The 16,253-nt window shown below is 36.2% G+C and overlaps 1 protein-coding gene across 2 annotated transcripts in view; it reads left to right on the forward strand.

Annotated features, from left to right (window-relative positions):
• ERLIN1 (ER lipid raft associated 1) overlaps positions 1 to 16,253 on the forward strand; it is a 37,432-nt gene that overhangs the window by 6,555 nt on the left and 14,624 nt on the right. For both annotated transcript variants that reach the window (XM_043475746.1, XM_043475745.1), the window contains 5 exons: positions 735 to 781; positions 2,200 to 2,261; positions 5,823 to 5,948; positions 7,973 to 8,046; positions 14,814 to 14,872. In XM_043475746.1, the coding sequence (XP_043331681.1) occupies positions 735 to 781; positions 2,200 to 2,261; positions 5,823 to 5,948; positions 7,973 to 8,046; positions 14,814 to 14,872 (368 nt within the window). The remainder of the gene's footprint in view (positions 1 to 734; positions 782 to 2,199; positions 2,262 to 5,822; positions 5,949 to 7,972; positions 8,047 to 14,813; positions 14,873 to 16,253) is intronic.

Here is a 16,253-nt window from a genome sequence, read left to right on the forward strand (position 1 = left end):
CTTCTTGACTCAAACATTAACTATAAAATATTTTGTCTCTGGTCTCTTATGTCTGTTTGGATACAAAAATCTATGATAAACCTAGGCAGCATGTTAGAAAGCAGAGACATCACTTTGCCAGCAGACATCCATATAGTCAAAGTTATGGCTTTTCTAGTCACATACGGATGTGAGAGTTGGACCATAAAGAAGGCTGAATGCTGAAGAATTAATGGTTTTGAACTGTGGTGCTGGAAAACACTCTTGAGAGTCCTTGGACAGCAAAGAGATCAAACCAATCCTGTAGGAAATCAACCCTGAATATTCATTGGAAGGACTGATGCTGAAGCTCCAATACTTTGGCCACCTGATGCGAAGAGCTGACTCATTGAAAAAGACCCTGATGCTGGGAACGATTGAGGGCAGGTGGAAAAGGGGATGACAGGATGAAACGGTTGGATGGCGTCACTAATTCAATGGACATGAGTTTGAGCAAACTCCGAGAGATAGTGTAGAACAGGAAAGCCTTGCATGCTGAGGTCCATGGGGTTGCAACGAATCAAACACAACTTAGCAACTGAACAACAAGGATACATAAAGAAATTACTCTGATAGCTAATCTTTGGGGGGCTAAAATTGTAATGGAGTTCTCTTGTACTTATCTCTTAGCAGTTCTGTAGAGATTTTCCTTTAGCACTAGTGGTTCCTTGATGATATGTGTGCTGAGTATTGATGAGATATTTTTTCCTCCCCAGACAACACTACAAACTGATGAAGTTAAAAATGTGCCTTGTGGAACAAGGTAAGGGTTCCCCTTGCTTACCAAACGTCCCTTTGATTCAGATGTAGTTTCTGTTCATAAGCTGTAGTCGCTTAAACATCTTTCAGATAGGCGTGATAGTAACCCAGGGGAATTTCTCTTCTGAGTGTTATTTGAGAAAAGCCCTGCCTCCAAACAGGAGCTTTCCATCTTAGGAGTCATTTTAAACTGATAGTAACAGTTTAAAATGGAATTAGCTCACCATATCAAGTGTAGTATTAAATGCCATCTAATTTAGAATTTCTGATTCAGTAGGTCTGGAATGAGATCCAAGAATTTGCATTGCTAGCAAGAGTTCCCAGGTGATGCTAATACTGCTGGTCCAAAGACCATATTTAGAAAATCAGTGCCCTAAAGAGTTGTGGGGCAGGAAAGTCAGGCAAGGCTCAAAGAGTATAATCAGTACATTGCATTGTATCAAAGGAAGAGTATAAAGCTCAAAGTATGTTTTAAATTGTGTATTTTAAATGACTAATATATCACTTTTAAAGCCTGTAAAAGAGGCTTTGACATCTGTGGAAGGACAGGAATGCTCTTAAAAAGGGAGCAGATTCTCTCTGTTTTAAGTTAAGGTATTTGATACCAAGTTCTCTCTAGGTCTATCTGTAACTCTCTTTTATGGATTCCCTTCAGAGATTACTCAAAATTGGCAGCTGATGAGATGTTGGGTAAATTTTATTTTTATCTTCATGCTTTCCTATGTTTGTCAGATTTTTTGCCTGTGAGCAGGTATTATGCTTTTTTTATCAGAAAAAAATGTTATTGTAAGTTGATAGAAGGGCTTAATTGTATATTTTCAAAATCTCTTTAACTTCATATATCTTAAACTGAGGTTTACATGTCCTTCAGGATGTGTGCTGGTAGGCCAGGAACTATAGGAAACCATTAAATTAACAAGAGCTATCTTTCTGGAGTGTCAATTTTACTTCACGTTTTGGGGGAAAATTCTTTTTTTCATATTAGAATAAATACAGATGAAAAGTAGATTAAGATAAAGCAGGAAATCAAAAGAATTTCAGTTCATGGCTGACCTCTGTACCTCTTGGGAAACTATTTTATCTGGTTCCTTGTTGGAGAAGTTTGGGGAATGCACTGCTTTAGCTGTTGGCTTCAGTTAATAAGGACAGAGTACTAAGCAGCTCTAGGTTTTAGGTCTAGTCTTCCTGTGAGCTCATGTGATAATAGCATTTACAAAGGAGAGCCTTTGGTTATGAGAGGAGCCAGGTGAGTGTGTATAAGGGTTATTTGAGTAGTGATTAATGAGGTAGTTTTAATCAGTAGTATATCTTTAGATTTTACTTCTAAATTTCTATCACGTGGGGTTGTTGGATGATGTGGGATTAATCTGGGATTCTATTAGTTTGTATTTGGCTCACATTTTTCCATTTCTCTGTTTTTAGTGGTGGGGTCATGATCTATATTGACCGAATAGAAGTGGTTAATATGTTGGCCCCTTGTGCAGGTATGGTATCCATCTATTCTGTTAGAGTTATAATCAGAGTATCTGTAACTGAGAGAGTCCTTGAAGAATAGGAAGAGATTCCCTAAGGAAAATTTTATGACCTGATTCATTTCTGATCTCTCTCTATATAAAATAATCATTGGAATATTTTCCATTCTTAGGGAATGGTGATAGTGATAGATCACAAATCCTAGACAAAGTTGACTTTCTGCAACTGTATGGGATACTCCTCTCTGAGCTGAGTGTATTTAGCAAGATAGTCATTGATTATTTCTAGAATTCCTAGAAAGTGACATTTCATCCAGTCAGGATGAGAAATAATTTCCTTACATATTGAAAGTCTATAACTGATCAGTTCCTTGACCACATTGATTTGTGACCACCGAAAAAGCTTTTTTAGCTGAGATTTGCTATAACTTGCAATCTGAAAGTCCTCAGTGTGGGGAAAACATTTTCTTGGTAATAGATGAAAACCCCCAGAAATGGAGTACTGTTCAAATAAAAAACTGAATGAGAACTTCTGAAGTAAGATTGGCCTTCTTTTTAATGTTTGATTTTTTTTCCCAGTTTTTTTTATTTTGATAAAATACATATAACAGAATTTGCCATCTTAACCACTTTTAAATATTCAGTGGGCATTAAATACATTCACATTGTTTTACAGTCATCACCAACATCCATCTCTATAACTCATTTTCATCTTGCAAAACTGAAACTCTCTACCCATTAAACAGTAACTTCCCATCTGCCCCCTCTCCCAGCCCCTGGCAACCACCCTTTCTGTCTTTCTGACATTTCTGTGTACTTTCTGTCTCTGTGAGTTTGACTACTCTTAGGTACCTCATAAATGGAATCATACAGTGTCTGTCTTTTTGTACTGGCCTATTTAACACTTAATGTAATGTCCTCAGGGTTCATCTGTGTTGCAGCATGTCAGAATTTCCTTTCTTTTTAAGGCTGAATAATAATCCACTGTATGTATATACCACATCTTGTTTATCCATTCATCCGTTGATGGACATTTAGGTTACTTCCATGTTTTAGCTATTATGAATAATGCTGCTATGACCATGGGTATACATGGGTCTCTTTGAGATCTTAGTTTGAATCAAAAGATCTGCTCTTTTCAGAAAACCTATATAGGTATTTCTCCAAAAAAAGACATGCAGATCTCAATAGGCACATGAAAAGATGCTCAACATCACTAATTATTAGAGAACTGCAAATCAGAACTACAATGAGGTACCACCTCACACTGATCAGAATGGCCATCGTTTAAAAGTCTTATAAATAACAAATGCTGAAGAGGGTGTAGAGAAAAGGAAACCCTCCTATGCTGTCGGTAGGAATGTAAATTGGTGCAGCCACTATGGAAAACAATATGGAGATTCCTCAAAAGACCAGAAATAAAGCTGTCATATGATCAGCAATCCTACTCCTGGGCATGTACCTAGACAGATTATAATTTGAAAAGATACATGCCCCAGTTCATTGTAGCACTATTTACATGGAAACAACCTAAATTGTCCATCGACAGATGAATGGATTAAAAAGGATGTGGTACATACATATAATGGAATGTATGCAGCATAAAAAAGAATGATATAATGCTAATTTGCAGCAGCATGGATGGATGGATTAGAGATTATCGTACTAAGTAAAGTCAGAAAGACAAATAATGGTATGATACCAATTGCATGTGAAATCTAAAATATGACACATATTATGAAACAACAGATTTATGGTTGCCTTCGGGGAGGGTGGGTTGGGAGTTTGGAATTAGCGGATGCAAACTGTTATATAAAAGATGGATAAGTAGTATGACCCCACTGTATAGCGTAGGGAACTATATTCACTATCATGTGATAAATGATAATGAAAGAGAACATGAAAAAGAATGTGTATATATGTATAACTGAATCACTTTGCTGTACAATAGAAATTAATACATTATAAATCAACTATACTGTAATAAAATAAAATTTTTTAAATGATCTGTCATTTTATTATCCTTATTACTTATTACTAAGTAGTAATACTTTTCCTTATTAAGTATTACTTATTAATAATTATCCTTATTACTAAAATTTGCACACATACAATGTCAGGATATTGTGTTCAGCAAAAACAATTCAAAAACATGAAGTTAGACCTTTGCCTTAAGGGTTTGTTTTTTTTTTTTTTTCCCTCTTGAGAAGGCATGATACTGACCTAAGAATACATATATATTGGAATATAAGGTCTAGCTGAAATTTCATGTCACTGGTACAGGCATAAATAGCAAAAGAATTTCAGAGCAGAGAGCAAGCTGTGTTACTATCAACTGGATTTGGATTATATTTTTCAGCAACTAAGTATTTTCCTGTCTTTTATCATCTAGTTTCCCTGGTCACAGGGGTGTTCCTGGAGGCTCAGATGGTAAAGAATCTGCCTGCAATGCACGAGACTTGGGTTCAATTCCTGGGTCGGGAATATCCCCTGTAGAAGGGAATGGCACCCCACTCCAGTATTCTTGCTTGGAAAATTCCATGAACAGAGGAGTCTGGAGGGCTATAGTCCATGGGGTCGCAGAGAGTCAGACATGACTAAGCAACTTAACACTTTCACTTGACTTCACTTTCTCACTTGCCCTGGTCACAGATCAGTGGAATGGACTGTGATTGAAAAACAACAGAAGAAGGGGAGATATTGCTTGTTTTCTGGGGAGAGATAAAGAGGAAACTATTGGATCACTGACTCATTTGTAAATGACCAAGAGAATGAATTAGCCACCGAGTGTTTTTTGATGACCTGTTTGTGATCTGCAGTCTAGTAACTTCTAGTTTCCTCCATAGGAAGGCCAGTAGAGCATGTCTTGGGTTTGAAGGGAGAAAGCAGCATGTTTTAATAAGTAGGGCTTAGGTTCTGGCACGGTATAGTATATACCCTTAGCACATTTCTGAAATTCTGTTTCTCAGTTTCATATTATGAAAAATTAGATTTTTTTGTGAGGATTGTGTGTTAAGGAAGTATATAAATTGCTGGACATAAAGCCTGGCCCAGAAATGTTAGCTTCCTTCCCTTCTAGCCTAGCATCTTTTTTTTCCCCCCAACCTTTGAAAACTGCCTTTTTGAAAGTGGCCTTTTGGAGCTACTTCCCTCTTTCATTTCCACTGTTCCTCAATTAGTTCAGGTTCTCTTCATCTAAACTTTTGCTTTTCAATCATAGCTTCTTTATACTTTCCCTGCTTCTGATTTCTATGCCTTAGAGTTCATTTTTAACTCTGCTGCCAAAGTACAGTCTGATAGTGTCATGTCCTTGCTCAAAAACTTTGACAGTTCCTTATTACCTTCAAGATAATATATACTCTCCTTAGTATAGAACTCAAAGTTTGCTTATTAGAATTGCAAATGCAGTAATATGTGGAATATTATGCACGTTAAGAAACACATCAAGGCTTGGAGTTGTGTTCCATGTTTTCACTGTTTCATTGGCACTTCTTATGTATATTTTATAACTAACTTTTACCTTGGCTGAATTAGAGGATACACAGGTTAACATGAATTGTACCTTTCTTCCAGTGTTCGATATCGTGAGGAACTACACTGCAGATTATGACAAGACCTTAATCTTCAATAAAATCCACCATGAACTGAACCAGTTTTGCAGTGCCCATACACTTCAAGAAGTTTACATTGAATTGTTTGGTGAGTCTTATTTGTTTTAAATATATGAATAATCAATTAGAAATCTTGTTCAACTTGTTTGTGAAGGCTATAATAATAACAGTAATGTGTTATTTGTGCATTTCTTCTGAATTTATAATAGAGCAGTTGTGTTTAAAATATTCTTTATCTTAAGTTTAAAATTTCTTTGCTTAAAATTGCTTAAATTAAGCAAATTGTTACTTAAGATACTTTAAGAATGATAACCATTTTCTGAAATGTATAGTGTATAACTTGGTACAGATTGGAAAAAGATTCATTTCTTACAATATTCTATTTGTGCCATGATAATTTACTAAAAATTAGCTTTGCTTGTGCGCTCTCAGTCTCTTTAGTTGCATCTGACTGTATAGGACCCCATGAAGCCTGCCAGGCTTCTCTGTCCATGGGATTCTCCATACAAGAATACTGGAGTGGGTTGCCATGTCCTCCTCCAGGGGATCTTCCCAACCCAGGGATCAAACTTGTGTTTCCTGCAGTGCAAGCAGATTCTTTACCATCTGAACCACCAGGGAAGCCTAAGAATACTGCTGTGGGAAGCCTATCCCTTCTCCAGAGGATCTTCCTGGCCCAGAAATCGAAACAGGGTCTCCTGCATTGCAGGCGGGTTCTTTACCAGCTGAGCTACCAGGGAAGCCCAGTTTTGTTGCTATTTTAATAGATAATTTGGGGAATTTAGAACCTGTGTCTTGCAGTTTCCCAAGACTCACCTCCACGTTTGATGAGGACTGGCAGGACTCCATATAATTATACTCACAGCTGAGATGTACTACAGCAAAAAGATACAGAGCAAAATCGCAAAAGGAAAAGGCACATGGTGAAGTCTGAAGAAAATCAGGCACAATCTTGCAAGAGTCTTCTCCAGTGGAGTCATGCAGGATACACTGGATTACTCCAGCCTTGAAATGTGACAACACATGTGAGATGTTGTCTGCTGGAGAAGCTCATTAGAGACTTTCTGCCCAGAATTTTTCCTGGAAGTTGTTCATGTAGGTACCCTCTGCCTAGCATGTATCAATACCAATATTCCAGATTTCCAGAAGGAAAGTAGATACTCAGCGTAAAATACATTGTTTGAATAAACAATTTAGGCACAGTGAAGTCATTCTTCCCAGTTCTGGAGATTGTGGAAATGAAATGCTCTCCAAATCCACAACCCCAGGTGACAGACAGAGACCAAATTGCAAATAGGCCTTTCTAGGATAGTAGTTTTCAGGCTTGCTATGTTAATTCTTTTATGTACAAGTTACTTTTCATTTGTGATACTGAAAGTTCTGGCCAGGGGTTAGGTTGCTGCTATTGGCTGCCTACTTCTCTCTTCTGGAATTATTAATGAATTTCTTAGAGGCAGATATAGGAATGCTTTATCAGTGTAGAAATCTATCAGTTGATTCCTCGTTGTTGGTTACGAGCTATTGGAATGATGTTTGAGAAAATTTGGCCTTTTCTTATTTGTCACATTACTGGTTATTTAGTAATGGGGGAAGTACTGATGAGGTGGATAGAAAAATTTGTGAATTATAAAGTCAAGTGAAGTGACATCATTATTCTCGTATGCTTTAAGAACTTTCCCGTGAGGCTTTCCCCTTCTCTCTCTCTAAATCTAAAATAATCAGCTGAGTTCCATAGAAATGAAATTTAGTTATTTGAGAATTTGAATAAAGATTGACTAAAGATAGAAATTTGTTTTTTTAGAGAATCAAGACACATATAAGTCACAATACTGATTAAGACATTAGAAACCTAGATCCTCCATTTATTGGATAAACGTCAGTGGCTGCTTGTTGTCTTTCCTCAATTTCTTTGTCCAATAATTCCTCACACTTTTTCTCATTTGTGTATATATTTATTTGTTTTCATATGTGTGTGACATGGCTTAAGCTCTATAAAAGAATACCATGGAAACTTTAGATCTAATAATAATTAGTTTTGTTTTAGTGCTAGCACAGTGTTAAGACTGTTTTTCTGAGTGTCGTGAGAGCTCTTGTTCTTGGCTTCAAAAACAGATCAAATAGACGAAAACCTCAAGCAAGCTCTGCAGAAAGATTTAAACGTCATGGCCCCAGGCCTCACCATACAGGTAAGCCCTTCTCCTAGGGAAATTCTTTGGGAATTTTGAGAGCTTTGAATTTGATTATCCTCTAATAGGACTGTGTATTAAGCAGTTATTTAACTGAAGTGCTTTGGTAAATTATAGTCTGTCTTTCTCAGTTTAACTTTAGGTTATGGGTAGCATTTTTTTCTGAACTCTTGGAACAGATAAGCTGAGGTTCATGCAGGAAATAAAATCTGTATACTGCTATGTTTGAGGCGTTATTAAGTTACAGTAATGGTGTTAAGTCAGTGTAAGACTGATCCTTGACATCAGTAAGATTATGAAAAAGAATTTCAAGTATAAAATTCGAACAATAATTCCAGACAAAGTAGATATCACAAAGTATTCATTGACAGATGAATTGACTGGATGAGTTTTGCTCTTAGTTAAAAGAACATTTCAAGAAAGTCTGCCTGGAAATGACTGGCTTGGAATTTTGATAGGTCTAGAAGAATTAATAGGATTTATATGGGGGAAAGGAATAAGGAAGATATTTCAAGTGGATGGAATGACCGAAGTAAAAGCAAGGTAACAGATGAATTTAGTGGTGGTATGATGGTAGCAGTGGCATTGGGAGATAGAATAGTGAGAAAAACTGCTTTTTGGGGTCAGTATTTTTTCAGAGTGGGTTGAAATCCATTATTAGGTTCTAAAATCAGTTTTAGTGGGTTATGACTAGCCTTTAAATAAAATGGAATTGAATAGGAAAAGAAACCTGGGCACATGGCTTGTAGTAAGTTTTAAGTACCATTCTGTGAAACGTGTTTGTATAATGTAAGTGTGTGGGGTAGGTGTTATTGTTGGGTGTCACTGTAAGATGCCTTTTCTACTGTAGTCATGCTCAGTAACATTGGAAAGCAGTGACTCTGGATCTGGATTATCCGAGAAGTGGTGAATATGACTTCTCTAATATGCTTCCTCAGTTTCTAGATCATACTGCTTCTGAGAAGTGTGCATTCACTCTGAGTGATCAGGCACAATCTCATAAGTCCTAGGGTATTTCCCTGTCCTCCCCCTTGCTGTGCCATTATCTCTGCTGGCTTCCTGAGGGGAAGCTGCCCAAGTTACAGGGTCTCTTGAAAAGTCCAGAGATAACTTTGTAAAACCCTTTTGGTTGTTCTGGAGTAGCTTTTCAATTTTAAAGATAAAGTGAATGTCACAGATTCTTACATTCTGCTCAAGTTGTTACTTGGAGATCGAGCTCATTCTTCTTTACAACCCTGTATAGTTCCTTGCCTTATATTACATAACTATTTACCTATTGTTTCCAATTTGCCTTTAATAAACAATAGTGTCGTGAATATTCCTGACACATCTCCTTGTATGTACAATTTATCTTTCAAAGTGGCTGTATAAATCTACATTCTCACCAGCAGTATTTGTGAATACTTGTTTCTCCACAACCTTGTCAACATGTGAAGCAATCAGACATACTGATTTTTGACACATGGATACATGTGAAGTTATTGAATATCACTTTGATTTGCATTTCATTAGTTGTTAATGAGGTTGACATCTTTTTATTTAATTTTTGTCCATTTGCACTCTTCTGTCAATTGCCTATTCATATTCTTTGCCCTAATGTTGGACTAAAATGGAGTCATACCCTAACCATTTTTTTCACCAACAATATGTAAGTGTCTTTTCAAGTCAAAAATAAGATTCGCTACATCATCACTTTTAACGTTTTAATTTAATCCCTGTGGCTTCCAGTTTTTGCTGTTATGTACATGTTGTGATGACTAAGCTGTGCTGGGTCTTCATTTCTTTGCAAGGACTTTCTCAAGTTGCGGTGATCCAGGACTGCTCTTTGTTGCGGTGTGTGGGCTTCTCATTGCAGTGGCTTCTCTTGTTGTGGAGCACAGGCTATAGGGCTTGCAGGCTCAATAGCTGTGGCCCACAGGCCTAATTGCTCTGCAGCATGGGGAATCTTCCCAGACCAGGGATCCAACCAGTGTTCCCTGCATTGACAGGCGGTTTCTTTCCCACTGTGCCACCAGGGAAGTACAGGATAAATTCTCAGTTGTAGGATTGATGAGTCAAAGTGTATGCCCTGTATGGGGACTTTTTGTTACATATTGCCAAACTGCATTTCGGAAAAATTTTAGCATCTTGCGCTCTCTCATCAGTAGTGTTCATGAGCTGTTGTTTTCTGTACATTTGATTGTGTGATTGTACCCAAATAATTAACAGATGCGTGTCTCTAAATCCTTTTGGAGAAAATGTGTCTGATATTTTGTGTTAATTATTGAATATTCTCGGATGTATGTTTGCTCATTTTTTGGTTTTTATCTGTTTTTCTCATTGACTTAAACTATTTTTGGTATGTTAATTATGGCAACTCAAATGCATAGGAAACATTTTCTCCTAGTTTTCTTTTTTGCCATTGAACTTTTCCCATTGACAGTTCTGAAGTTTAATTTTAGTATTTTTAGCAGTAATTTTAATATTTTTTCTTTATGAATTTTGCTGTGCCAGCATGCTTTTAAGAGCATTTCACCAACTTTAAAATATAAAAATCTAAATAAAATCAGAAATTATATTTTTTTCTCTACTTTTATAGTTGTATTTTTAGGTTTAAATTTTTAATTCATCTGGAATTCATTTTTAGTTGTGAGGTTGGACTCCAGTCCCTCCCCCAATTATTAACAGTAATTATTGAATAATTTATGCCCTTCTGTCTTCCTTGTTTGAAATGCCGATGGTATTGTATGCTAAATTTTGTTATATGGTAAAGTCGTTTTTTTTGGACTTTGTTCTGTTCCATTGCTTTTTCTATTTCCTATTCTTCCATTAGTTACTGAGACTTTCATCTTTTCCCATCCAATCTGCTTCTCTCCTGTTTTTTTCTTCTAGTTAGTAAATGATTCCCTCTTAGCCTCAGGCCAGTCTAAATATATGGGAGGCATCTTTGACAACCCTCTTGCCCTTAACATCTGGTCCCTGGATCCTGCTGATTCTACTGAATCCATCTAAAACATCTCTGCCACCTCCTTAAACCAAATACTGTCTTTTGCCTGAATTTCTGCAATAGTCTCCTATCTTGTTTTCTCACTTTTACTTGTCTACTGCATGGCAGGAAAAAGGATCTTTTAAACTTAACTATATTTATTTGTTGTTTTTATTAAAAGTTGTTGAATGAAAAAATATCATTATATTCATTTTTTTAAACTGATCAAGATCTCCATTTTTTGGTTGCTTTAGTCTTGTTATAAAATAGCTTCTTATAGTTGAAATGCATTTTTAAAACTTAAAGGCTATTTTTCAGTGTTCCTGTCTTTAACATGTTACCTCACGGTTATGATAATTCAACTTTTTAGTCACTTTTAAAATTTTGGTGAGATATATTTTGTCTTTTCAAAAATAATGGCCTTTGATATTTATGTCCAATTAACTCTCCATGATGAGTTTTCACTACTGATATTTTCAAGGCATACCAGGTACCTAAATTGGCTTGTACATTTTAAAATTAGGAATATAGTCTATGACTTTACTTATATTATCATTTTTGTTTCTTTTAGAATTTCTGACTTAGGTGAGAAACCCATATACCAAGTTAAATTAATATTCATAAATTTAATGAACTCTAATGCAATTAAATATGTAGTTTATTTTTAAGCATTGAGGAATGCAAACAATTCTTGATGACTTTATTGTATCTCTACAGATTTGCTGAATAAACTATTGTTAGTAATTTTTTCAGTTAATTTCCTTAGATTTCTGTGTGCATGTGTATGGTAAAAATACTTGAGATCTACCCTCTTAAATTTTAAGTGTACAAAAAGAATTTTAAGTGTACATTTTATTGACTGTAGGTACAATGTTGTACAGTAGATCTCTGGAACTATTTATTTTACTTGATGAAAACTTTATGAGTTTCTCTAGAATTTTTTTAGCTAAGTAATTATGTCAAAATAAAAATGTTGACTTTCCTCCCAATCTAATATTTTAATTTTCCACATAACACTAATAACTATCTGAAATTCTTTTGTTTATTTATATGCTTTTTGTTGTTATTTACTGTCTTTTTGTCCTTTTAAAATTTTAAAGTCCATGAGCGCAGTCTTGTCTTGTTTATTGCTGTATCCACAGTGGTTGAAACAAACAGTACTTGGTTCGACTAGGCACCCAATTAATACTTGTTGAGTGAACCTTCTCTGTAACTCTCAGTGTTTTAATTTTTCCCTTCTCTATATTTGTACCCCATTTTTTCTTTTCTTTTTAAAAAATTTTGTTTTTTTTACTTTGCTAGGTCTTCGTTGCTGTGAGGGCCTTTCTCTAGCCGTGGTAAGCAGGGGCTTCTCTCTAGTTGCAGTGCACAGGCTTCTTGTTGCCATGGCTTGTCTTGTTGTGGATTAAGAGCTCTAGAGCACGCAGGCTTCAGCGTTGCAGCATGTGGGCTCAGGAGTTGTGGCTCACGGGCTTAGTTGCTCTGTGACATGTGAAATCTTCCCAAGGGATCGAACCTGTGTCTCCTGCATTGTCAGGCAGATTCTTCACCACTGAGCCACTAGGGAAGCCCTGCATTTTTTCTTCTTTAACAACTACTGTGGCAAATTGAAGTGGTGAAAAAATTCTTGATTTTTTTTTTCCTATGCTATTTAAGGCAGTGATTATATTATATGCTGGCTTTTGGTTTAAAGTATGTGCTTATGACCCAGGGTTCAGTTTCAACAGACACATTCATTTCATCAGCCTTTTTCCCTTTCTTCACTCACTGTGTGTGTTTGTGTATTTGACCATTGTTTTGGGGTATTTTATTTCTTTTTTTTTTTTTTCTTTTTTTTTTTTCTTTTATTTCTTAAATCTCTTTATGAAGCAAATTATTCATATCAATAGGTGCTTATGTTTCACATATTTGAAAATTATGAGATTTCCCAAGATTGACAAGTGTGTAGTATATTCTTCAGCCTCACACAGCAAGATAGAAGTCTTCAGAAGACAGTTCTATTTCATGCTACTTTTTAAGACTAGGAAAACACGTGGCCACTGCTTCCCCCTGAATCATATTGGAGGTACCTGTCTTTCTGGTACTCACATAGGGAAATCAGGCATCTGTTACTAGTTTTGGTTCTGAATTTTTCTTTGTCTTCTGGATATGTCCTTGAGTTCTTCTTCATAACCTCACATGCTACAACCTTCAGCATGAAAATTGAGGTTTTTTTACCATGGTCCCCAGCTTCTTATTCCATTTCACTGTAATTATTATATTTAGTTATGATAATCCTCAGTTATGCACAGATCTAGCTTTTTTATGGAGGGTAGGCTGTGTTGCTTAAAAGTTTTAAAAGCTTTCTTTCAAAAGTCCTAAATGAAGTCTTTGTGCCTAAAAGCCTTGTTGCTTAAAAGTTCAACCAATTTTCAGAGGGAAATTAAAAGTTCCTTCAGATCAGCAAGATGTTTGTGTGTGTGTGTGTGCATGTGTGTGCGCGTGCACACGTGCAGTCATGTGGAGGGTGGTACAGGACATTTAGCTAGTAAAATCAAACACTTCTGAGAGGTCAGGTCCTTAATACAGAAAAATCAGCCTTCGGAACCTGGATTTCCCACATAGATGTAACCGTGTAAGCGCTTGTGTGTCCACAGCACAGAAAGCCAAACCCTTGACAGTTGTTGTTTGCACCAAAGTAAAAGTTTATTTGCAGGATCCAGCAAGGAGAGTGGGCAACTGATGCTCAGAGGACCCAAACTCCTCAATAGCTTTGAGGGAAGTTTTTAAAGGCAACATTTGAAGTGAAGGTTGTCGGAGGCATGACTTTCTTCTGGTTAATATTCCAGAAATATTAATCATCAGTCTTCTTGTGCCAACCAGTCGGGGGTCTGTGTGCTCATGCTTAGCGTGTAGTCACCGTCCTCCACCTGGGTGAGGGCCTTAGTTCCTGCACAATGAGTCAGAGACAAGCATCAGGTTGTTAGATATATCCCTTGACCCTGTTTTATAAATTATTGTTTCTTGACTGCTTGAGTTTGTTCTTTTGACCTCAGGAAAGGCCCAGGAAACTAAAGCCCTTTTCTACAAAAAAAAAAAAACAGGGAACACACAGGGGCTTTTATACGGGCTCTTGCACCCCAAAATTATCCTGTTTCATAGATAATTATGCCAAGGTACACTATGATTAGGGAATCTGTGTAATAAAAAATGTCTGCAGAGACACATAGACTTTGTTCTAAGCAAGATTCTAGGGAGAAAGAAGGTAACCTGCTAATTGGTGTTTGTTAATTATTAATTGGTGTTTGTTTTTCCTCAGTGTTGGGCTGTTTATTTGTAATCAATACTGAATGATTGCAGGTTTAGGAAGTGATATATTCATTTACTGTCCACTATATTAAGTTGCAGATACCCATGAGGGTTTGTTTTTGTTTTTGACCATTTCCTACTTTACAGTTTAAATCTTGAAATTTTGCCTTTCTTCTGTTTCTTTGGCTTTCAGGTTTGAAATGACACAAAAGTATTCAATTTAAGAGCTTTGTGAAAGATCTTTTAAGGAAGAATCTTTTCTCTAAAAATTTATTTCCTCAATGGATAGAGGAAATCCATTAGCCAACCATTTTTTTAAGGAAACAAGAAGCAGTTTATCTTTGACTTTGGTGTGGTGGCAGGAAAAATAGATTTTCTACTGGATCCCTACATGTGTTTGTAGGCAGCTATGTCATAGCTCTTTAATATTAGTTTCATTTGAGGCACTCTTTTGTACAAGATTTAAAGATTTATTTTTCAAATATACTTTGGCCTTTTCACTTCTATTTTTTAGGCTGTGCGTGTTACAAAACCCAAAATCCCAGAAGCCATAAGAAGAAATTTTGAGTTAATGTGAGTAATATGCATGGGATCTCAATATTTTTATTTTGGGTTGTCTACATACGTATCTTACCTGTCTAGAGGAAAAAATTATGTTTGAGATAATTACACTGGGGAGGGGTATATGTCTATATCTTCTATACCTTAATTCTAATAATACTATCTATTCTGGTGTCTTAGTTCCCACTAGACTTTTATTAGTTTTCTCTTTATATATGGATATTTCAGGAGCAGCTTCAGTGGCTCAAGATGCAGTTTGCTGTAGAACTGTTGTTGGAAGCCTAAGGAGCTATAATTTGGATGTGAATAATAGCTTGAATTAAATATTAATAGAGGAGAGGAAGAGTCCTAGCTGTTAAGGTTGAAGAGAGTGCCTATATTTTGTTACTGTGTTATAAATGGTAAGAATAAACACATTGGTATCAAGTTTGCTTTTCCATTGTGTGTGATTGTGTATCTAAAATTAGATCTGATCTTTATAATTTGCCTTTGGGGAAGCTTTGCTTGCCTTGACTCCTGCTGGTTTTCTCTTTTATGTGTCCAGGGCTGACTGGGAATGAAGAAGTTACTTGCTTGACGTGAAGTTAGTTTCTGAGAGCTTTAGACGATTCCTTTTAAAGGACTACCTATTGTAGTCAAAATGTTTTTGTGTGTGTGCAGTCAGGTGTGGGGTTGTGTACTGGATGTTTAACTAGTAAAGTCAAACACTTCTGAGAGATACAGTCTTTGATACAGAAAAGTCAGCCTTCAGAATCTGAATTTCCCAAGTAGATATAACCATGTAAGGGCTTATGTGTCCACAGCCCAGAAAGCCAGATTCTGACAGTGGGTATCATGACAGGTACTGAAAAAAAGAAACTGAAGTCTTGGAAACTAAAGTATTATTATTCTGTCTTCCTAAAAGTCTTTAGGAAACTTGGGAGATATGTTAAGAGGCAAAATATGAAATGCTAGAAAACTAACTTTGCAAAAGTCAAGAATACAAAAGATGTATAAATACAGGGCATCCAAAAAGTAATAATAATACTTTACAGAGTGATATACTTCTGAGTCCTTATTGTTCCCAAGTCTATACCTTCTATTATGCATAATTTTGTTTTCCCTTTTTTATTGTAGAAAAAGAACTCTTTTAAAACTATAAAGCACAGAGTGCTAGACTGAGTAGATCATGGGTCTGATCCATTTATAGAAGAAAAAAATTTCTTGAAGGCTCAGGATGTCTTAGACTTTAAATATAATAGTTTCTGGTAATGGAAAGATGAATACTATGTGTTCTCTGCCCTCAAATAACTCATAGTATCCAGAATGCCATTTTATATCTTTTATCTGCTAATAGGAGGAAAGGAGAGAGGTTGGGGAGAGTGATGTTTGGGGAAACTATTGGCGTGTCTGG

This window comes from Cervus canadensis, chromosome 8 (genome assembly GCF_019320065.1).
Source record: "Cervus canadensis isolate Bull #8, Minnesota chromosome 8, ASM1932006v1, whole genome shotgun sequence".
In the NCBI taxonomy this organism is placed as follows: domain Eukaryota; kingdom Metazoa; phylum Chordata; class Mammalia; order Artiodactyla; family Cervidae; genus Cervus; species Cervus canadensis.